Here is a 25,032-nt window from a genome sequence, read left to right as displayed (position 1 = left end):
GTTTCTTTTTGCTTTTCTGTACTTACTATATGCAGGAGATGTTATGAGATGTGTGTTTGATCCTTGGGTCAGGAACACCCCCTGGAGGAGGGCAAAGAAACTCCAGTATTCTTGCCTGGAGAACCCCATGGACAGAGGAGCCTGGTAGATTATGGTCCATGGAGTCACAAGGAGTCAGACAAGACTAAAGTGACTTAGCATGCATGCATGTTTCATGAAACTATTTACTCTTAAGTTTTTCCAAGCAATTTCTATTTTATAATTTGAAATTTATAAATCAAGAGGTTCTATGATCAGTCTATCCTTTGCAGGTGTCACTCTTTCAACCCACATCCCTTACGACTCCCTGGAGGGCACATCATATTAATTTATCCTTATGCCCTTTCAATGATTACTCAGTGCCCAACAAATATAAAGTATAGATACATTACATCCAGATGCCAAAAGAATGCATCTCTAGGATAAAATCTGACTGTCTTCTATCGGATATATTTAAACCAATCACCACAATAATGGGATTCTTTAAATTAGAACCGAATGATTAAAACAGAGAACTTTCTTTTCAGAAGAAGTCTTTCTTTAAATAAAGTCTTTTCTTTTAATCTTAACATATAAAAACAGACAAAAATAGAGTCATTCTAGTGGGTGTGGGGGGAGGAAGGTGATCCTGTCCACTTAGCCTTCTTCCTTGTCCTTCATAGGCTGCTGCAGAGTTTGAAAATTACAGTTCAAATTCAACTGACCCTATGCACCAAGTCAGAGCTAGAAGAGAAAGCAGAAACACACTCAGTTTAACATTTATTTATTTAGCTATTTTTTGCAACTATAAATTACAATCACTAGTACACCTGTAATTCTTTATAGTGTGTTCAACTAAATAATAAGCAAACACAGCATAGGTCAGTTTAAAAAGAAATCACAGTACTTCTTAGTATAATCTGCAAAAGAGGGAAAAAGTCTTGGACCCGCTCCTTGGAAATAAATATCAAGTAACCGTAAAAATATTCAGCCATTTTCCATGTCTTCAGGGAGGTTCACGGATGGTCCCAGGCAGAACATCAGAGTTCCTCTTTGAAATAGCCCAGCTTTGCCAATGACATCTCTTTTCTCAACTGCATAATTTCCCAAAAGATTTGGTCAACTACACAAACAGAAAAGAGGGACACATAAATCATAAAATATCATCTTAATTATTTTCGTTTCAATGAAAATTTAGGATTAGCTGAAATGCCAACTGGACATTTCTAATGATATACCTAATGCTTAACATCCTATCACTTATTTCACACTAACTTTTCCATGTACTTCTGAGCATCCCAGTTTTATTAATAAATATATTTACTGATTTTGCCACCACAATTTGTTAGATATTATCAATGACTACCATTTTAGTCCAAAAGAAGGTAGACATTTCAGCGTCCTGAGTAACTGGCGATGTTGCTGCCTTCTTGAGTAACTATTCTCAATGCTCGATTGTGCAAGAGTTACTATCTCACTTATGGATCTTCTTGCTCTAGTTTGCTATATCTTGGCCATTTTTCACTTTTCATTAAAACTAACAGAGTAAATAGGAAAAAAGGAAAACACGAGACACTCCAGAGAACTTAGTAACATTCTTTGTAATAACAGGGAAAGATTCTGTGTATGACTCAACTAGAAATAAAAATAAATTCAGAGGATAAGCTGTAAATTTCTATTATCTCTGCTTCTGTAAGTCCCCTCTGGTACGTGGGGGAAAGTTGGCTCTGTTTTAGATTATAAAAGGTCTCCCTCTGACATATGATCAGATTAGACTGATTTAGATCAGTGGTTCTTAACCAGGGAGATTCTGCCCCCCAGTGTGCATATGGCAATGTCTGGAAATGTTTTTCATTATTCACATCTAGTGAGTAAAGCCCAGGAATGCTATTAAAACATCCTACAATGCACAGGACAGCCTCTCTCAATAATTATCTGGCTTAGAATAGTAATAGTACCAAGGCTGAGAAACCCTGCTTTACGTTTAGCTGCCTTAAATCCTTTTCAACACAAGGCACAAATAATAAACAGAATGTAAAATCAATAATAATTTACTACAAACCCATGCAATATATAATGTGTACCAAATACTGTGAAATGAAACAGTAAGAGAAGCTAGAGAAGATATCACTTTCATCACTGTCAACCCCCACCACTTATGACCCTTTCTTCTTATTTTTATAAGTAGAGTACTTTTCATTCATCCCTACAAAAACTCTTTTATAACAAGTAGAAAAAATATGCTTGACAACTTGGCACAAATCATCTGTTCTTAAGCTTAAATAGTATTACCTACCAACAGCTATTCAAAAAGATTTACATTTTATTAAAGTCAGAAAAAGTCAGTTCAATTAGCTCAGTTCAGTTGCTCAGTTGTGTCCAACTCTCTGAGATCCCATGGACTGGAGCACGCCAGGCTTCCCTGTCCATCACCAACTCCCAGAGCTTGCTCAGACTCATGTCCATTGAATCGGTGATGCCATTCAGCCATCTCATCCTCTGTCGTCCCCTTCTCCTGCCTTCAGTCTTGCCAAGCATCAGGGTCTTTTCTAATGAGTCAGTTCTTCACATCACATGGCTAAGGTACTGGAGTTTCAGTTTCAGCATCAGTCCTTCCAATGAACACCCAGGACTGATCTCCTTTAGGATGGACTGGTTAGATCTCCTTGCAGTCCAAGGGACTCTCAAGAGTCTTCTTCAACACCACAGTTCAAAAGCATCAATTCTTTGGTGCTCAGCATTCTTTATACTCCAACTCTCACATCTATACATAACTACTGGACAAACCATAGCTTTGACTAGATGGACCTTTGTTGGCAAAGTAATATCTCTGCTTTTTAATATGCTGTCTAGGTTGGTCATAGCTTTTCTTCCAAGGAGCAAGCGCCTTTTAAATTCATGGCTGCAGTCACCATTTGCAGTGATTTTGGAGCCTCCCAAAAAAGTCTGTCCCTGTTTCCATTGTTTCCCCATCTATATGCCATGAAGTGATGGGACTGGATGCCATGATCTTAGCTTTTTGAATGTTGAGTTTTAAGCCAAATTTTTCACACTCCTCTTTCACCTTCAACAAGAGGCTCTTTAGTTCTTCTTCGCTTTCTGCCATAAGGGTGGTGTCATCTGCGTGTCTTGAGGTTTATTGATATTTTTCCCGGCAATCCTGATTCCAGCTGAATGCTTCATTCAGCCTGGCATTTTGCATGACGTACTCTGCATATAAGTTAAACAAGCAGGGTGACAATACACAGCCTTGGTGTATGCCTTTTCCAATTTGGAAACAAGTCTGTTGTTCCATGTCCAGGTCTAACTGTTGCTTCTTGACCTGCATACAGATTTCTCAGGAGGCAGGTAAGGTGGTCTGGTATTCCCATCTTATGCAGAATTTTCCACAGTTTGTTGTGATCCACACAGTCAAAGGTTTTGGCATAGTCAATAAAGCAGAAGTAGCTGCTTTTCCGGAACTCACCTGCTTTCTTGATGATCCAACGGATGTTGGCAATTTGATCTCTGGTTCCTCTGCCTTTTCTAAAACCAGCTTGAACATCTGGAAGTTCATGGTTCATGTACTGTTGAAGCCTAGCTTGGAGAATTTTGAGCATCATTTTGCTAGCGTGTGAGATGAGTACAATGGTGCCGTAGTTGGAACAATCTTTGGCACTGCCTTTCTTTGGGATTGGAATGAAAACGGACCTTTTCCAGTCCTGTGGCCACTGCTGAGTTTTCCAAATTTGCTGGCATATTGAGTGCAGCACTTTAATAGCATCACTTTAGGATCTGAAATAGCTCAACTGGAAATCCATCACCTGCACTAGCTTTGTTTGCAGTGATGCCTCCCTGAGGCCCACGTGACTCTGCATTTTTACCAAAGCATAGAAAGTACCGCACAGTTTAACGCCTGCGTGTCCGCTCTGCAGCCTCTTTTCAATACTGATCAGAGGCAGGTTTCACCCCTATTCTTTTAGGCATTAAAACCTAATTACCAAAAAAAATAAAAAACCCTAATTACATAGGATTATAAACAAATGACTGTTTTCAATATACCAGAGTCTGAAGATGCTAAACTTAAGTTTTTACCAACACAACTAATTCTTCCAAAGGATTAACATTCACTGATTTACATTACTAAAACACAGTAGGCTTTTACCAGTTTTTCAGTATAAGAAAATTTTCAGGGTCTGGAAAAAGATAAACAGGAAAATTCTCCACAACTTCAAATACAAAATTGGCAAGGACTTGTCCCTAGCTCAGTACCTGTTATTTCTGTTTTAAAACAACCATATGTATTAACAAATATATATTTTGGAGTTGTCAGGTCATGTTAGTTTCTATGCCTGTATTTAAGACATCTGACTATAAAATCATAACTAGTCATGAAAGACTACAATTAAAAATGCTGCCAGCCTGGCACTAGGTTAGCTCTCTGGATATACCATCTACATGTTTCTGTTGATTTGGAAGACAGTGATCTTTACTCCATTAGGAATTGCCCTCACGACTACTTTATTAACTCACACGTGAAAGAAGAAAATACAGAAAAAAGCTTAGTGCCCTGTGGGCTCCACTAATTAAAATAAGCCTGACCACATTTAGAGCTTGCTCAGTTTTATTTCTTAAGGAGTATATTCTATGGCCTTTATGCTCCTCTCACATTTACCATCTGGTTTATCATATATTCCTTAAACATTAAAACTGATCCTGCTTCAAACTCAAGATTAGAGTAAAATGTGACAAATCTAAGCATACAGCATGTTTTAAAAGATGCTTTTATTCCCAAATTCTTCACACATTTTATTAGACCGATAAAAGAGATTCAATATAAATGTACCAGTAACGTTTATTTGAGCATTACTATTATGTTCTATACTTTTTACTGAACTTTCATGGAAATATTTTATAACGAATTGACACTCACCATCTTGCTGTTTCACAAGTCCCTGCTGAATGTACCGAATGTATGTGAAAAAGTTACAGACAGACGTGATCTAGGCCAAAAAGAAAAGAATGTTAAACAGTCAAATGTTTCATGTCAAAGAGAGCTTTATTAAAATTCATGGTTACGTTACTTACCCTGTATCTGCAAAAAGGAGAAATATAATAGTAGTTGCTTGAGTCCCCTAGTTTAATTCTGTGTTTACAGGACTTGCTCTGACCTGTGAGGGCACATTTTCTGTAAAATAAGGATAAATTTTAGTTTTCAAAAATTAAAAGCATTTTGCCTCTACTTTCTGAACAAGTTGCACATTCATTCAGACAACAAATATTTGACAACCTACCCTGTATCAGGCACTCTGTGAAGATGAGAAAGACAAAAGCCCTACCCTCTAGGGCTTACATTCTAGTAGAAGTTTACAGGCATAGCATTCAGTATGGTCCTAGAAATAAAAGCTAGATGTTTTAATATATGTCCTTGCTCAGTCACTTCAGTCATGTCCGACTCTCTGCGACCCCATGGACCACAGCCCGCCAGGTTCCCCTGTCCATGGGATTCTCCAGGCAAGAATACTGGAGTGGGTTGTCATTTCCTTCTCCAGTGATAAAGTATGAAGTGAGTGAAGTGAAGTCGCTCAGTCATGTCCGACTCTTTACAACCCTGTGGACTGTAGCCTACCAGGCTCCTCCGTCCACGGGATTTTCCAGGCAAGAGTACTGGAGTGGGATGCCATTTCCTTCTCCAATGTATGTCCTAACCAGGAACAAAGTTACAAATAAATAATCAGCTGCAGGGCAGGCCACAGCTTTCCACTGGGACTTCAACTTCTGTCTTAGTTGAAAAAAACTTAAAAGTGACTGTTCGAGTCTCAAAACATGTTACTGATGCCCTGCAGGACAACGGTTTCCAGATGGGATACTTTTCGGTGTGTTGGGTTGGTATATATGAATTTAATGTGGCACCTAGGACTGAGAAATACAAAGGAATAAGATCGCTTACAAATACACTGCATCTTAACAACTACAATTACACAAAGGGTACACACTACATTCAGACATACCAACCTTCCTCTTCGCATACTACATGTATGAGGGTTTTCAGGCTACAAGAGGGTGGAAGTCTCTTGAGATCAGAGAATGTCCCATATTCATCTTTTAACTGCCTGACAGTAAGTATCTGCCGGGCGGGGAGCAGACCTTCAGTGGTTGCTGGTTAAGCGACAGGCCACCTGTCACTCTGCTTGCTCAGTAAGATCAGGTTGGACTCACAGCGGCCCAGCCGTCACCCTGCTAAATCAGAAGCTTGACTAAGGACAGCTACCACTCCTCGTCCATGCAGAATCAGGGTAGCTCTAAAGTAAAAGAAAGTGGCCAATAGCATTTATAGGACATTATAAGTTATAAAGAAATATGTATTAACTAGACATTGAATTTTCAGCTATACTTACGAGACATATGAAATGAATGTGGCTGCATATTAAGCAAACACACAACAAATGGTTCCTTAAAAGAGAATAATTTTGGCCATTCAAATCACAAAAGAATTCTTACCTTTTCAAAGAGATTTCACCTCACTGTTCCTTTATTAGAAAATTCCTTTAATGATCTCTAACAACATTTAAAAGCACTACTACTAGCTTGAGGAGGATGGACGATCAAGAAAGTTAAGGCACAAATGTTAAAAGTCCTTCGAACTATACTATTTTAAGTATAATTTATACAAGAGAAAAAAGTACCATCAAACTGATAAAAATCACCTTTACACTGCTCTTCTGGAAGCAGACATATATCTGTTTGTCTACTATTTTTCTAACTTTCAGATGACTCAGGTAAAATGGTTTTAAGTATCAACTTTTAAAATAATAAAGTGTTTAAGTTATCTCATTTCTGAAGTTAATATATTTTTATTTGAGCTAGAATTCAATGCTGTCTTCTGAGCTCTAATTCCAATTTTTTTTTAAAAAAACATACTACACTACCTCAGTATCTCAACAGCTCTAGTCCCAAGAGTTCAAAGCCTTGCTTGCCATTTTCACTCAAGGATGTCAACGTGTCTAAGTTTGCATCTATCATCTTGTAAACCAGAGCCCTTCCTATTAACTTCCAAAAGCTCACATCACCCATCCAACCAGTCACCTCTAACCTCTTTCTTTACACATCTTTCCTCCCCATACACTCATCATCCACTGAACGTAGTTTCCTTGTTCCCTTCTTCAGTCTTTGTTATCCAAATTCCACCCATGCTTCTGAGTCCAGATCAAACCAAAGCCCCTCCAAGAATAGTTCTGATCACCACCAGTGGAGTGACCTTGCCTTCCACAAAATTCCCAGAGCACTATGCCACTCACTTACTGACTGTCTTGACAATCTCATCCACAAGAGCCTTAGCCGGGGCCATACTTCACATTTCATTAAAAAAAAGAGAGAAGAAAAGAAAAGACAACATTTTCTTTTAGTTTTCTCCACACAATATGCACTGCAAACATCTTGGCTTCTGGCCCCATTTCCACAAGCACAACAATACCCTTAACTATGTAAATTGTTCCCTAAATAGCTCAGTTGGTAAAGAATCCACCTGCAATGCAGGAGACCCCTTTGATTCCTGGGTCGGGAAGATCCACTGGAGAAGGGACAGGCTACCCACTCCAGAATTCCTGGGCTTCCCTTGTGGCTCAGCTGGTAAAGAATCCACCTGCAATGCAGGAGATGTGGATTTGATCCCTGGGTTGGAAAGATCCCCTGGAGAAGGGAAAGGCTACCCACTAGAATATCCTGGCCTGAAGAATTCCATGGACTGTATAGTCCATGGGGTCACAAAGAGGTGGACATGATTGAGTGACTTTCACTTTCATTCAGTATAATTATTTTAGTAAAATATTGTAAAAATCTACTGTAACTGAGATTTCATTTGATGATATTGCACATTTAATATGTGGGATAGATATAATGCAACCATAAATTTAAAATCATACAATAAAAACTGCTATTTGTAAAATAAGGTATAACACAGAACTCAGAAGTACAATAACTGCTATCATTAAAGATCACGATAAAAATACCCAGGAGTTTGTTGATGGGTAGAATCTAGGAATGTAAATCTCGTCCCCAAAATTCAGAGGCCACCATACACTACAAGTCTGGCATGGGGAGCGTAAAACAGGACACAGCTCTAAGTGGACAGACCTGTGGGTCACGAGCAAACACAGGACTGGAAAAATCAGTTACCCAAATACCAGCACTGACTGATCCTGCTGAGACTGCAGTGTGCGTAACAGGAAACAGAAGAACCAGACAACCCCCACACCTGGCTTTAACAGACCTGGCAGTTCATCTCAACCAGCCGTTTCCTCTTCTGCATTCAAACAGCCTGCCTGATGGGATTCAATTGTTGCTAGCTAGCAGCTCTCTTGGGCCTCCCAGGTGATGCTAGTGGTTAAGAACCTGCCTGCCAATGCAGGAGACATGAGAGACGTGGGTTCAATCCCTGGGTGGGGAAGATCCCCTGGATGAGGGTATGACAACACACTCCAGTGTTCTTGCCTGGAGAATCCCATGGACAGAGGAGCCTGGCGGGCTATGGTCCATGGGGTGGCACAGAATCGGACACAGCTGAGCGACTTAGCATGCACGCATATGAGCTCTCCTGGGCTCTTCAGTCCCCTCATACTGATCCAGTTTTTAACCAACTAAGCAGCTTCCCCAAAATTTTTCAAAGTCACTTTTTAAACAGTTATGCCAAAGGTTTTTAAGTACTGCTGGTTTCAGTCTTTCCTCCTCCCAGAACTAGCTGGAAAAAAGCTTGTTCTGTTATGAAATGTGGAGTCACTTCAGTGGAGTCACTGAAGGTACACAACTGTCAAATATCTCTTCCACATGAAGACAGAAATGTTTCTTTATCAAAATGAGAAAGCTTTACAATAGAGTACTGAAGGAGAGGACTAGCCAAGTCTTTTTGGTAACCTGTTTTCATGCTTGGTAAGACCTGGTCTAATTCACTGTCTTTTCAAATTATTTTTGACAGCAAACTTCAGGAAAAAATATTTTATATAAAAAGCCCAGAACATGAAAAGTATAACAAAAAGAAAATCTGCTTATGACCCATTAAAGAGATTTCATAATCAGGTAATGGATTACAATATGTGGTTTAAAAAAAAATAAGTTTCTGACACCTGATCTACCTGGATCCCACGTACAGGTCTGTAATTAAAGAGCTCTCCACTGACGATACATCTGAAATCCCCACACTGCCTGCGGGTTGGTCTCTGGGCTGCACAGACTCTAAACAGAAAACCGCCGAGAGATTTAACCATATTTAAAACCAGAAAAAATTAAAGTAACTACAATACATAAAATTTTTAAAACTCAGTATTCTTCCACAAGACATGATTTTGAAAACATACTTTGGTCCTCCACATTCAACTGCAGATGCTTTCACGAATCGAACAGGTTGTAATCCCACTGGTTCAATGCTTAACGTGTTGTTCTCCACAGCCTCCAGAACAGCTGAAGCCAACTTCACAGAACACAGAAAAGTATTAGATGCTGACAGGAAAATGTAAAAATTCTAGTTCACAGTAAACTGATGTTTAAAAATTATTTTTCCCCAAGTCCCCCTAGATTTGCCTTAGCTAATGAAAAAGAAAGAAACCACATAAGCATGGTTTGAATTATTTTGTAACTTCAATATTGTTACGAAAAGTGATTCAGTTACAGCTAAGTAACTTTTCTCATTTTCTGGAAGGAAATAAAAGACATTAACTCCAGATCACCCCTTATCCACAATTAACATCCACTATTAAAGTCACTTCAAAATGAATATCCTAATGCTTGATTTTGCTAAATTTATGCATTATTTCTTAATACTGGTCATCATAACAGAGCAATATATATTAAACAGAACTATATATTTAATGATCTCGTATTTATGTGCACAAGAGTATACAAAAGAATTAAATGAATTATCAAATATTAAATGCCCAGATGGAGATGGTAGTAACTGATAAACAATTGATGAAATGGGCAAACTACTTTATTCTGGCAAGATTACTTATACGTAGCAATCTATCTAAAATTAGGGCCAGAGCCATACTGACTAACAGCTATATATCAAAAGCATTTTATTCTTCCTCTTAACTTCTCCTTACAAGTAGTATTGTAATTAAATTCTCTAAAGACTCTTAGGATTAAACTTTCTAAAAACACTTATTGATTGGATATTTGTAGACAAACCTTCCACATGTAAGAACAAATTAAAATTATGACCTTACATTTGCATAGTGTTTTAAGGTTTTCTGTCTACTTGAAAGTGTCAAAGTTAGTCACGCAGTCATGTCCAACTCTTTGAACTGGACTATAGCCCACCAGGTTCCCCTGTCCATGGAATTCTCCAGGCAAGAATACTGGAGTGGGTAGCCTTCCCTTCTCCAAGGGATCTTCCCAACCCAGAGATTGAACCTGGGTCTCCTGCATTGCAGGCAGATGCTTTACCATCTGAGACACCAGGGAAGTTTTTCTATCTACTTAATTGACTTCGTTTTGTCTTAACAACCCTGAGACCCAGGCAAGGAAGGAATTTTTTCCCCATTTTAAAGATGAAGGAACTAAACAGGAGTTTTAAAATCACAAACAGATAAACCAAACAAACAGCTTGAAGTGTACAGAAACTCCTTTACACTGACCCTTGAACTAAAAGTTAAGAAATAAGGGCTACCCCCTTAACATATTTAATACTTCACTCCAGTGCAAAGCACCCTGCAGTGTGAGTGATCCTCTGCTCAAATAAGGAAGGAGGATCAATAAGTGAATGCCAAGAAATTATTATGATCCTAGTATGGAATGGAGAAAATGGTAAAACATGACATTTTATAAATTATTTATGTAAGAGATACTAAAATATGCAACATGTCTAAGTAAAAGGTATAGGAACAACTCTATTGCATTTCTATTAAAGTTTTTTAAAATTACCTCACTTTTTGAGAAGGTTAGACAAGGAAAGATATCTTCCTGATAGATTTTGTCTAAGAAAGGACACGTTCTGTCCATTGTGGGCTCATCCTTCCAAGATCTGAATTCATTATACAGGGATAAGTCAGCCTGACAAAAGAAAACATATAATAATTTTAAAAAATACAAACAGAAAATCACTTTATAAAACCAAAACCTAATTAGTATATTACCAAAAAACAAATATTCTTTATTTAAAATAACAATTGAACCATTCTTGATTAGTTATAATATGGGATAGCAATTTTTTAATTGAAGTATAGCTGATTTACAATATTGTTTGTTTCAGGTGTATAGCAAAGTGATTCAATTAAACATATTTTTTTTCAAATTCTTTCCATTATAGATTATTATAAGGTATTGAATATAGTTCCCTGTTGTTGTTTTAGCTGCTAAGTCATGTCCAACTCTTTAGTAACCCCCTGGAGTGTAGCTCACCAGGCTCCTCTGTCCACGAGATTTTCCCAAGCAAGAATGCTGGAGTGGATTGCCATTTCCTTCTCCAGGGGATCTTCCCCACCCAGGGATTGAACCTGCCTCTCCTGCTCTAGCAGGCAAGATCTTCCCCACTGAGCCACCAGGGAAGCCTATGGTTCCCTGTACTATACAGTAAATTCTTGGCTTATTTTATATACAGGGGTGTATATCTGTTAATCTCATACTTCTAACTTATTCCTCTCTCAGCCTTTCCCCTTTGCAACCAAAAGATCCCTTTCTATGTCTGTGAGTCTGTTTCTGTTTTGTGAATAAATTCATTTGTACCTTTTTTAGGATTTCACATATAAGTGATCATATTTGTGTTTTTCTCTCTGACATCTTCAGTGAGTATGATGCTCTCTAGGTCCATTTATGTTGCTACAAATGGCAATATTTCATTCTTTTTAAAAAACTACCTAAACTCCCAAATAACTAGTGGGTGCTTTTCAATGTATCCACTGTGGTGTCAGTGATCACTACCATTACCCACCCACCAAAAAAAGTGTAGCACTAATGTTGGAGCTCTTCTTAAGGCGCAGGTGCACACTGTTCTGAACACAAAAGTCTTCTGAAAATAAACAATTTGGAACCAAGTTAATTAAAACAAGTGTTTAAATAAGTAGAGGCTGACCAAACTGTGAAACCTATTTTGGGGTCAAAAGTGACACCAACAGTCCAGCTATTTCAGGCACTTCCAGAATTTTCTAAATTTTCACTGTATAAGCTGCAAAACTGAACGCAGCACACACACACAGTCTCCTAAATTGACTATCGCAAGTATAAAACATTCATTTAGGTTTTTTTTGTCACTTCAACATCTAGTATCTACCATCTGAGTTACCAATAAATCCAGCGGGCACCGGCCTTCCTATTCACTCTTCCAGTTGTCTCTTCTCTTTCCTTCCAATTTAATAATTTTTCCCAAGTATTCTCTTCAGATTCTCTCAGCCCAGCTCAATCCTGCCCATCAGCATATAAGGATCCACCCAGCCCCCAGCCCCCCAAACACAGAGCAGTGTCCCTCACCCGCCCGCAGCTCTAAGCCACTCTTGTCCAGAAGCACTAGATAGCCTGTAAATGACACACGGACTGCATCTACGGCCTCCAGGACAGCTCAATCAGATGTGCGTGCAGTCTATGTGAAAGTAACAAAAGACTGGCTGTACCCCAGCTTTCCTAGAGACTTTCCTTTAAGGTGTATAATGGCAATCTCAATGTGAATTTTTTTCATCCCAATCCACAAATTCCTTGAATCAAAGCTAAAGGCAAAAGGATAAAAATATTAGCAGATAAGTAATACATTTACAAATTAATATTCTTTGTAAAGTCTACCCTTTGATGGATAGAAAACCCAAAGTGGGTAAGTAGTGTTCTGAGAAAAGATTCTAGTTGAAAGGCAATAATTTAAACTACTTATTAAGAGCTGACTCTGTCTGGAACTATAGTAATAAGCACTTCACAAACATTTAATCCTCAAAGCTGGGCAAGATAAATATTATAACCTCCATCTATAGATAAAGAAACGAGGGTTTAGAGAGATAAAATAACTTGACCAAGGTTACCAAGCAAGAAACCAGTAAAAGTTCACATCTGAGTGACTTGATCTCAAAGCCTTGCCTAACTGCTGTGTGTGCATGCATGCACCTGTGTGCTCAGTGATTTCAGAACATACACTGTAAATGTCATGACTGAATGCCCCCATCACATTTTCTATAGAAACATGGACATGTTCCATTTTCTGTCCAACTATTATATCTAAAATTTACACAGGCCAAATTTATGTGTTTCCTTTGTCTAATAAAATATTTTGACAAGTTTTTCACAAAATATTACAAGATATAGCCAAAAAGCAAAATGTTATATGCTGCCTATATGCATATTTTAAGGAATTTCATAAATACAAAACTTGAAAACATTCCATAAGAAACATCTAAATTTTCTTAGTGTAAACAGCAGGGAGGAAAGGGTACATACACTGAGAAACCACAGCAAAAATACAAGTTGTACCAAGCAATTAAAAATGCTATCAATACTGAAAGAAATCAGAATTAAAGTTATGACTAAAAAAGTTTCTTAAATATTTAACAGAAACCAGTGTGAATTTTAATTTCATCACATTCAGATTTAACTAAGTATTGAACTTTTCTCTCACCAGCATCTTTTTTTTTATGAATAACTAAACAATATGCAATTCAACTAAAATGAGCAGCAAGCCTGGTTATTCAACTTAATAAACTCCTGGCTTCTATGTAAAAATCTAAACAAGCACAGCTTCTTAAAGATTAATGAGAGACTTGAATTTGACAATGTAAAATACAACTTTCAAGAAAAAAAAATGGGAGAAGGCTGCTTGTTAATTAGTGATCAATCCCCTTGGACATGCTTTCTCAACACATGTAAAAACTATTTTACAATTACACAATTTTTACTCAAAACAACTCAGAGTATTAGCACATTATCTCAGCTATCCTCATAATATACCTTATAAAATTATAAGCTTACCATCAGTTCTATTTTTTGTTGCTTAATTATCTGAATTAACTCCAGGACTTCCTTACTGATATAAAATTGTTTCTCCCAGAATTTAAGTAAAAACAATGCACCGTTCTTCAAGAAAATCACCTAATATTTTCATATATTTCTTATATTCATATTTTGCTAGAGCATGCAAGCAATAAATTTTGACTAGCCAGATCATTAAAGTCACCCACTCTCCTTTATACAACACACAACAGTTTGCTCCCTAAATGAAATATCGAGATTAAGAAACTTACCAAGTTTCCAGCAGGTACTCCAAGGTCAGCCAGGTAGAGAAGGGAACTGAAGAATCCCTGAAAGCAGCCAGCTCTAGACAAAGCCTCCCCCATCTTAATACTGAATATTTTGTACTAAAACTTTTGCTGGCAAAAATCATAACCAACACCTCAGTGAAGAGAATTACTAAGTATCAACAGAGTCAGAGGGGACAGTCCTGGACGAGTTACCTCTTTGCAGTCCTTTACAATTGGCTGTATCACACTGAGGTCCTGATGACTGCCACTCATAGCACTGCTTGTACTTTTATTTCTTGTATGCCCCTTTTTAAAATGTGCCTTTCCACCTGGCAGAGGCTCTTGCGTAGGTGATGTTGGAGAACTGGACAATACAAGTGTCTTCAATGCCGCTACTTCAGCTTGAAGTACATCAATCTTGAAAAGAAATCATCATAGTCACATATACTGAGTATGTTTTATAACAGATGCAGCTAAATGTTAACCATTTGGTAACTTTCAGAGATGAAACATAAGTTTAATGTGTATTTCCTGTGGAGTAATAAAAGACCCTGATGCTGGGAGGGATTGGGGGCAGGAGGAGAAGGGGACGACAAAGGATGAGATGGCTGGATGGCATCACCAACTCGATGGACATGGGTTGAGTGGACTCTGGGAGTTGGTAATGGACAGGGAGGCCTGGCGTGCTGTGGTTCATGGAGTCGCAAAGAGTCGGACACGCTAAGCGACTGAACTGAACTGAATAAGAGAAAAGTAAACTAAATGGTTTTTTGGGGAGGGCTTTTTAACTTTTAATCAGTTTTTTGATGTTCCCATACAGTCTGGATTCAGCTGCTATTCACAATGTCAGATGAAAATTTTTAAATTATCAAAATGTTTCACATTTCACTATGAGGATTTTCAGATGAGATCAGGTGTGTTCAGGGTGGTATGGCCATAGACATCACCAACTCAATGGACATGAGTTTGAGCAAGCTCCAAGAGTTAGAGATGGACAGGGAAGCCTGGCATGCTACAGTCCATTGGGTCGCAAAGAGTCGGACACAACTGAGTCACTGAATGGATGTAAATTTTCAAAATCTTCATATTTAAAAAGAGCTTATGATTAGGTGCAGTTCATTTCTAAAATAGTAAATCTAGTAACATTTCAGTGCCTTTTTTAGTGAATTAAAAAGTAACTGACTTTAAAATAATTATATAATCCTTTTGATAATATGTGTGATTCACAAAGCTTTAAATCATTTGCTTCTAATATAAATGTACACCAAATGTTCACTATTAATTCTATGTAGTAGCTATTTTCTTCTTTATGGTGTCTTGTAGTTTTAAAAAATCTTCTAAAGTAAGAACTACTTTTATAATCAGAACAAATCCAATAAACATCAAGGTATTTTTCAAACTGTAATTATATTTTATCCTATTAAAAGCAGTAAAACTTACTTTTCCTTGTGCTTCTTTTAGTTGTTTTTCTGCTGTTGCCTGCTTGACATTTGCTTCTCTCACCATCTTATGAGCTTCCTGAAAAAGTTAACATCTCATATTTTGGGAACAAAGTATTTAGCATTTGTTTCCAAAAATCTTTCAACAGGTGTCTATGATTGAAACAAAGATACACTAAGAAAATTTTGCCCAAAATTAAGTATTCAATGTCAACAGCTGAAGAAGCAGCAACTGTCATCAGGCAGATCAATTATCAGGAATAAAGAATATGTACCTTCTTTTAGTATCTATTACCAGAGAGGCAGGCAGGGTTAGTTTGATCATTCTAATCAATACTTGTGTAAAGACTGCAAATGTTAGAGGAAAAGTCATGAATCGCATGTCAAACCCAACTTCTTTGCAGTTAGGTTTTTATAATTTGTATTCATATTACTCCACAGAGCAAAGACATACAGGAGAAACAGGCAAAAATACTAACACATCAGTAATGCTGCAGTTTATAGGAGTAACAGCTGAGAAGCCTTAGAGCTTCCAATGAAAATACTCACAAATCGATATTAATTCTTGATTTTGTGCAGAGCAATAGAAAAAGGTTGAGTTTATCCTTTCATAAGATCTTAATTTTTTAGTACCAAATATATGAAACTCTAGGTATTTAATTCTCCTTTATTCACACAACATTTATTCATGACATCTATTCCTGAGCTACCGTTTCAGGCGCTGATAATTCTTAAGGAGCTTACACTCTGAAGACATTCTAATAATCAAATAAAATATGAATACAAATTCTGGATTTTATTCTAAATCCATTATGAAGCCTTGTGGCTTTTTAAGAAAGAGAATGACGTTATGTTATTTGTATTTTGAAAAGCTTTCTCTGCTGCCTATAAAATATGAAGGTGGACTGGAACAGTAGAGGGTGCTTGCAACAATCCCCCAGGATGTGAGAGCATAGATCTTAGAACTTCAGTTTACTGTTCATGAGGAAAAGAGTGATGGAAGGCAGAAGGAAAGAAATCAGCTTCAAAGATGTTTAACAGTTTGACAAGAGAACCCTCACTCAGTCTGTCGACTATTCAGGGAAGTGTGGAGGTTCTCACACCAGAGTTCCACGATGGCACTCCCATTTGTTCATTTGCTCTCAGAGTATGTAACGACATTGCACCTTGTATGTGCCCTTGTATTAAAATAGATTTACAGACATTATTTTAAATAAGAAAAGCTTTACTATCAATGCTTATAATGAGATGAGATTAACTGTCAGAATATTCCATGCACCATTATGCTGGCTATCCTGTGTCAAAGCCTGGAGGAGCTATCAAATTTAATAATGAGATAAGCATTTTTCTTTTAAAAATAACAAGTATTTCAGATGTGCTGAATTTGTACAAGTGGCTGTCATTAAAATACTACTTGATAGGTAGTTTCCAAATAATAAGTATATCTAATCTAATCCTTCAAGATAAGTGACATTTTAACTATGAATCCAGAAGTAACATGTGCTATGGAGAGAATATTTGTTTAATGTTTAGAATTGGATTCTGTTTTCATTAATGGCGGACCACGCACTTGGAACAAACTTCTTACAGAGAATAGTTTTTAAAAGCTGGACAAACTTTTTTTAAATGTTTTTGAAGGCATTAGAGAGCAACAAAATAGTGAAGAACCAGAAGACCAAGATCCAGAAGAAGTAAACTGAGGAAAGTGAGCTGAAACTTGGGGTGATTTGTCCCCTTAGAGATATAAGGGATATACTGAAGAGGTTTAAAATAAATATAACTGGAGTCCAAAAAGGAAAGAGAAAAGAGCTAGAATGAGGCAAGAGGAGTATCTAAAATGATAATTCATAGGATTTTAAAAACTGACAAAAGGCATCAAAAGATATATGAGCTTGAGAACTTTTCTATCACTGTCATTCTGAAACCAAAAAATTATGTAAGTATCATCTACATAGGAAAGTCAGTAAACTTTCTAGAAAGGCCAGATAGTAAGTAGTTCAGAATTCTAAGCCATATGGTCTGTGTTGTAACGACTCAACTCTGCTGCTATAGTGTGAAGACAGCCACAGACAATAAAACAATGAGTGTAGCCATTCCAATAAAAATTCATGGGCACTGAAATAAGAGTTTCATAAGAGTCTTCATATGTCACAAAATATTTCTCTTTTCGATTCTTTTTCCTCCTCCTACCATTTGAAAATGTAAAAACCAACCTTGGCTCATTAGGTTGCACACAAGTATTTATAGGCCAGTTTTGGCCTGCAGGCTACAGTTTGCAGACCTGTGATCTATACAAACATTCATGTCCATATATTTACAAACGCTGAAGACAGAATTTTTTTCCTCTCTGGTTAGCAGTGATTCAAATTAAGTTGATTTTTTTTTTTCTTTTTTAAAAGTAATGTTTATTCACCCTCTTCTGATTAGTTTTCAAAAACAATTTGTGGGCATTAGAGAAGACAAAAATTCACTAGAGAAAGTTATGGAAAAACTTTCACATAACTAGCAATGGGACTGAAAACTCAGTATCATGGTTTACTACAGGAAAAGACATACTCGTTCCTTTCAGATGAGTATATCTGTGAGTTATCAGTAGCATTACATCTAAATTTTAAAAATGGAATTTAGACCATATCATCATCTGGATCATAAATTTAAAACAAGGTTTCAAAAGCAAGATAACATTCAATCACAATGCTCTCACTAAATAAATATACACATATACAATATGTTTTAGTGAGAATACTTCTGCATTATAAAAAATTTAAGTATTTTTATTATTTCATTATTTTTAAAACTTTTGTGTTTTATGTGTATGTAACATTATGATGGGTATTAGTATATGTGCATAATTTACAAGTAAGTACATACGTCTTAGAACAGTGCCTAGTACATAGGGAATTCTTAATATCTTCATCATAATGAAGGTTCATGCTCAAATTTGTCTCTGTGGCTTGAAAGAAATGGGAAGTGCCATTTATGACTTTCAACGTACTTAAAAGCAAGATCAAGGTCATGAATTTGAGTCCCAGCATTCTTAACTCTACTTATGATTTTCTTCACAGACAAAATAATTTGTGCAATATGTTCTTATAGCATTGTTGAGAGAAACTAAGCACATCAAAGACATTTACTAAAATTGGCTGAAAAAACATAAAACCATCTTAAGACTACATGTCTTTTTTTCCATGTTAAATGTAGACTACTTTGTAAAGCATTCTTTCAACTTATTTCATTTTATATTTTACATTACCTCAAAATCCATAATACTATAAGAAAAAATATATATACACATACACATATATACAACTTTATAATCTTGTATTTTTTGCTAAATACAAAGTGTAATTATATTCAAGATCATTCATCATATATAAATTCCTAATCTCAGTTTACAAGCTTACCAAAATTATATAAATTGAGTTTATTCAGAATAATCTTTAATTCTTAAAAAAAAAACTATTTACACATATACACAGAATGTAAGCAAAATATTTTTTCATAAAACAATGGTAAACTGAGATCATGAAGGCACAACTGAGACCACAGAATAATTTTCTCTACTTTTTTTCTAAACTCAGTAAGCAGTTGGTTTGAATACAATTTTCTTCATTACTGAAATCATCTTTAATTAGTGTAGTTTCTTTCCCAGAAAGCACACACAGTTAAGGTTATTAGTCACTGTTAGGTCAGAGATAAATTAGGGACCCCAAAATTATGCTTTTTAGATAACTTTTTCATTCATTGCACAAACTGCACTTCTGGTATTTCACATCCTGCTAGAGACAGGGAAAAGTTTCTGTTTGTTCTCCTACTTCACCTAACAAAATGACATGTACGTGCAGCTGGGGGGAACTAAGTGGGGGCTAAAATTAAGGGCAGGCTGGTAGGAAACCAACATTAACATAAGCAGCATAATGTATTTGCTTTCTTATCTACTAACACTATATTATAAAATTTTCTTCTAACCAGACGTTACTGAAAGAAATGCCTTATGTTTCTGTACACTCCTTCTACATATAAAAATGTAACATTACATAACTCCTATTTCAGATCTTTGTATGTTAGTAGCTCAGTCATGTCCGACTGAGACCCCATGGACTACAGCCCACCAGGCTTCTCTGTCCATGGGATTTCCCAGGCAAGAATACTGGAGTGGGTTGCCATTCCCTTCTCCAGAGAATCTTTCTGACCAAGGGATCAAAGTCAGGTCTCTGGAATTGCAGGCGGATTCTTTGCCATCTGAGTTACCAGGAAAGCCCTCCATATCTTTAATTTCCCACTATTTCTAAGCTTAAATTTATCTTCCTATTATCTGTGATAACTAGCTAACTAAACAAAAAAAAAAGTTAGTTTTTAAACATTCATGAAAGAAAATCACCCCAAAAAAGACAAGTAAGAGAGCAAAGGGGTGTGAGCAGAGCGGGGCATGGAAAGCCCACACCTCTGTAAGTATCCTCTGCAATATTACTTATAACAATAAAAACAGTGGCATATACACTGGATAGATTATGATTTTCATTACACTGACTATGAAGTAACATGAAAAGATGTTATTTAAAGTACAAAATATATTAGGATTACAACTATGCAAGCAAATATGCATACCTAAAACTAAAAAAGACTCTGCATATACAAAAATAACAAAGGTGAAGAAACTTGTCCCCTAAAATCCATTTTTTCATTAAAAATTTTAAGAACAAATTTTCAGGGGAAAAAAGAAAATATTGGTAAAGTGATAATGACACTAGCCATTCTAGTAACATGTCAATGTTTTTGATAAGGAACCTCTCAAGGCTAAAGGTCTTATAACCTAAAGGAGGTGCGCTAGGTAGTGGTTCTTAACCTAGAAAATAATATCCTCTCCCCACCCTCCACAAGGATACTTAAAAGTTATCAAAATGATGAGGGAGTATTACTAGAATACTGGGGGCAACATCAAGTGTGATGGTTAATTCTGTGTGTCAACCTGACTGGGCCCCAGGTGCCCAGGCATTTTAGTTAAACATTCTGGATGTTTCTGTGAAGATGCTTCTGGATGAGCTACTATGTGAATTGGTAAAGTGAGTAAAGCAGATTGCACTCCTCAATGTGCGTGTGGCTCATCCAATTAGCTGAAGGTCTGTTAGAACAAAAAGGCTCATCCTCCGAAAGAAAGAGAGAATTCTTCCTGTTTTCAGACTTAAGTTGAAACACCAGCTCTTCCTGGGTCCCAAGCCTGCCAGCCTTTGAACTAGAAACTAGAATTACATGATCCGCTCTCCTAGTTCTCTGGCCTCTGGACTGAGACTGGAACTACACCACCAACTCTTCAGCGTCTCTAGTCTATCAACTCATCCTCCAGGTTCTGGACTTGCCAACCTCCTTACATAAGCCTCTTTCTACACATATATAGATATATGCATGCACAGACATGCATCCTATTGGTTCTGTTTCCTGCAAAGCCCTGATTAATACACCAAGGATGCTAATGTCTTACAATGTCAATGGCACCCCTACTGAGAAACACTGTTTGAATTGGGTAGAAATTTTGATCCTGTGGCAGGCTGGAGACAAAGATAGGTGCCTTCTAATGTTCCTCAAATCATCCCCTTTCAGAAAACTACCTCAAAGGTTTTCCATCTGTGTTATGGAATCATATAAAGTTACTTGAAAGCAGCCCCTAAATAGTTGGTAAAATAAATTAAAATTTACCTCCTCTCTTTTCATTCACATTCTTAAACCACCCGATTCTAGTAGCCCATAGTTTTTTACATCATTTTAAGTTGTAGCCTCTACATTTCTTAAATATTTTTTTAGAGGACTTACAAATATGCATGAAGCTACGCATATCTTTTTCAAGATTCCCTCAAAAAATAATTCTATCAATATATAAAAATTAAGACATTGCTCTTGACCAAGACATAAACAGACCAACCTCAAATAGACTAGCTGTGAGTTCCTCCAACTCCTGTCCAAGTTGATCTCGTACTTTAGAAAGCCTCTCACACTCTTCATCTTTTAACTTCAGTTCCTATGAGAAATTGATCATTTTATTTTTTTAACTTCCAAAGTTTGATGTTAGACTCAGAAGACTATATAGTCTTTACTAATAAAATTATAAAATATTAATACTGCCCCCTCCTACAACATTCACACTGGAAGTTTTTATTTAGCACTTGCTATGTGGAAACAACCAGGCAAATCTAAAATTACAAATAATTCTAACTCACATATTAAATTTTCATAAAACATACAAAGATTAAGTATAACTATTCATTACCTGTGAAAATAAACAAAGAACTTCATTTTTTTTCCTTAACGTTGCTCTGAAAATATTTGTTTCCATCAAGTAAGGAATTTCTTCAATTAACGCAGGTTCATTTCAATAAACGTTTAGTGACGTTGTTTCATGTTTACCTTAACAATTGTTTACCTATAGATAATTTCATGCACCATACTGCAGTTAGTATAAAATGTCCATTAGGAGACTATACCCATTTAACACTGTGAGGCAAGCAATGTATATTATATTTAAAATCAAGAAGAGTATTAATGACAAAAATCCTGTATTTATACATAACTCCTCAAAAGGTAATACATAGGTGCTAAAAAATTTCTTTATTAAGATGTTAAAATATGCAATTTTAAAAAATTTTATATGTAAATTTATCTTTCAAACTTAGAGATTAAAAAAAATCCAAGTCCCTATATATTGGCCACAGATACACTAATAAAATGATGAGTTAGTTGTGTTATAATTGCGGTGGCAGCATAGTTTCTGAATTCTCCAACAACTCCCAAAATCACTGCAGATGGTGACTGCAGTCATGAAATTAGACGATGATTGCTTCTTGGCATGAAAGTTATAACAAACCTACACAGTGTGTTAAAAAGTAAAGGCATCGCTTTGCCCGCAAAGGTTTGTATAGTCAAGGCTGTGGTCTTTCCAGTAGTCATGTACAGATGTGAGAGCTGCACCACAAAGAAGGCAGAGCACCAAAGAATTGATGCTTCCAAACTGTGGCGCTGGAGAAGACTGCTGAAAGTCCCTTGCACAGCAAGGAGATCAAATCAGTTAATCTTAAGGGAAACAAACCCTGAATACTCTTTGGAAGGACTGGGGCTGAAGCTGAAATTCCAATACTTTGGCCACCTGATGTGAAGAGTCGACTATTGGCAAAGGCCCTGATGCTGGGAAAGACTGAAGGCAGAAGAAGAGGGCAACAGAGGATGAGATAGTTGGATGGCATCACCGATTCAATAGACAAGAACTTGGGCAAACTCCAAGAGATGGTGAGGGACAGGGAAGCCTGGTGTGCTCCAGTCCATGGGGGTCACAAAGAGTTGGACATGACTTGGTGACTGAACAACAACTCCTAAAAACCAAATATACCGACTGGTATATCAGAAGAACCCAATGATTACATCTTCAACAAAACTAACTAAAAGTGAATCCTCACAAATTGTAGACCCTGAGAAAACGTGGTTACACTGCCCAGACCACAGAATCAGGAGTTATGTGGAAGGGAGCACCAGAAGTGAAAGCACTTCCATTCCCACAGAGTCCCAATATCCCCCCACCCCTCTGGTGGAGGCTTTAAGATTAGCAAGTGAATCTCCCTCACTTATGGTCTAGGTAATTTTCAAACTGCTGCTTTTGTGCTAGGTCTCAGGGTAAGTCTGCATGTGAGTCTTTCAGATTGGAATCTCAGTTCCCTAGAGTTTTTGGGTCTCCTGGACATAAGCCCCATTGATTTTCAAAGCCAAATGTTTTGGGGCTTATCTCTCCACTGCAGGTCCCAGGGGTTGAAGTGCCTAATGTGGGGGGCACAAACCCCTTGGGAAATCCAATTCATTTAAACATGAAAGACAAAAAAATGTTATGTGAAGTTACCATTACAAAAAAGTTAAACATAAAGCCAAGTCAGCTACAAACTAAAGAAAATCAGATAGGTATCAAATTTCAAAAGCATTTTATGCTAAAAAAAACAATGGAGTCACATTTTTAAGATACTCAAGGGGAAAAAAAATGTGAGTTGAGAATTTTATATCCAGTCAAAGTATCCTTCAAATGTAAGACCAGAGACTAAAAGTTATAAACCTGTCACACTTTAGAAACTATATCTCCCATGAGCTTTCCAGAGTAATCAGGCAGTGAATGAGTTTCATATAATCAAGAAAAAGAAGAAGAAGCTTTAACATTAAGGACAGGGGATGAGAAACAAATGTATTTAACTGTAGAACTACAAACAAAAGATGAGGATACACAAGAATGAAAAGACAAGCCACAGACTGGGAGAAAATATTTGCAGAAGACATCTGATAAAGGACTGTTAGCCAAAATATACAAAGAATTCTTAAAACTTAACAGTAAGAAAACAATTTGATTAAAAAGCGTGCAGAAGATCTGAAACGACACCTTGCCCAAGTTATAGAGATGTCAAATGAGCACATGAAAAGATGTTCCATAGTATATGTCATCAGGGAAATGCAAACAACATGATTCCACCACACACCTGTCAGAGTGACCAAAAAGCAGAACTACAGCAATACATACTGACAAGGATGGAAGACGACAGGAATTCTCACGCACTGCTTCGGGGAATACAAAATGGTACAGCCACTTTGGAAGACTTTCAGCAATTTTTTTGCAAAACCAAACATATTCTTACCACACAATCCAGTAATCATACTCCTTGGTATTTACCCAAAGGAACTGAAAGCATATCCACACAAAAGCCTGCACACAGATGTTTATACATTCATAACTGCCAAATTTGGAAGCAACCCTATATGCTTCAGTTAAGTGAATGAATAATTAAACTGTGGTATATCTAAACAACAAACCACTACTCAGCATTAAATGGAAATGAGCTATCAAGCCATGAAAAGATATGGAGGAAAAGAAATGCATGACTAAATAAAAGAATCTAATCTTAAAAGGCTGCATGCTGTATGATTCCAACTATATGACATTCTGAAAAAGGGAAAACTATGGAGACGGTAAAAAGATCAGTGGGCTGCCAGGTACTAAGAAGTAGGGAGGGATGAATAGATAGAACATAAAGGATTTTTGCAATGCAGGAGAGCCAGGTTTGATTCCTGGGGCAGAAGATTCCCTGGAGAAGGAAACGGCAACCCACTTCCGTATTCTTGCCTGGAGAATCCCACGGACAGAGTAACCTGACAGGCTACAGGCCATGGGGTTGCAAGAGTCGGACATGACTTTTCGAATAAACTACCACCACATAGGATTTTTAAGACAGTGAAACTATTCATATGATACTAATGACAGATATACATCATTATGTTTTAGTCAAAACCCATAGAAATTAAACTAGAATTAAATGACAGAGGCAAAGGAAAGAAAGTTACAAGATAATTTTATAGTGTTGCTTATAGTAGGGAACAAA

General features: G+C 36.9%; 1 protein-coding gene across 12 annotated transcripts in view; it reads right to left on the bottom strand.

The window, feature by feature from the left end:
- Positions 1-786: 786 nt before the first annotated feature.
- Positions 787-25,032, bottom strand: part of LOC122427369 (RAB3A interacting protein) — a 49,050-nt gene continuing 24,804 nt past the window's right edge. For 8 of the 12 annotated variants that reach the window (XM_043446785.1, XM_043446787.1, XM_043446783.1 and 5 more), the window contains 8 exons: positions 21,555-21,650; positions 15,639-15,716; positions 14,412-14,615; positions 10,912-11,040; positions 9,348-9,460; positions 5,086-5,185; positions 4,931-5,000; positions 787-1,141 (listed from right to left, as the gene is read on the bottom strand). In XM_043446785.1, coding sequence (XP_043302720.1) covers positions 1,059-1,141; positions 4,931-5,000; positions 5,086-5,185; positions 9,348-9,460; positions 10,912-11,040; positions 14,412-14,615; positions 15,639-15,716; positions 21,555-21,650 — 873 coding nt within the window. In that variant the 3' untranslated portion in view covers positions 787-1,058. Of the gene's footprint in view, positions 1,142-4,930; positions 5,001-5,085; positions 5,186-9,116; positions 9,238-9,347; positions 9,461-10,911; positions 11,041-14,411; positions 14,616-15,638; positions 15,717-21,554; positions 21,651-21,899; positions 22,053-25,032 lie in introns of those variants that run through there. The other 4 variants (XM_043446792.1, XM_043446789.1, XM_043446790.1 and 1 more) reach the window with 4 other exon arrangements.

Source organism: Cervus canadensis, chromosome 25 (genome assembly GCF_019320065.1).
Source record: "Cervus canadensis isolate Bull #8, Minnesota chromosome 25, ASM1932006v1, whole genome shotgun sequence".
Classification (NCBI taxonomy): Eukaryota; Metazoa; Chordata; class Mammalia; order Artiodactyla; family Cervidae; genus Cervus; species Cervus canadensis.
Note: the sequence above shows the minus strand (reverse complement) of the source record. Positions and strands in the feature narration are given on the sequence as shown.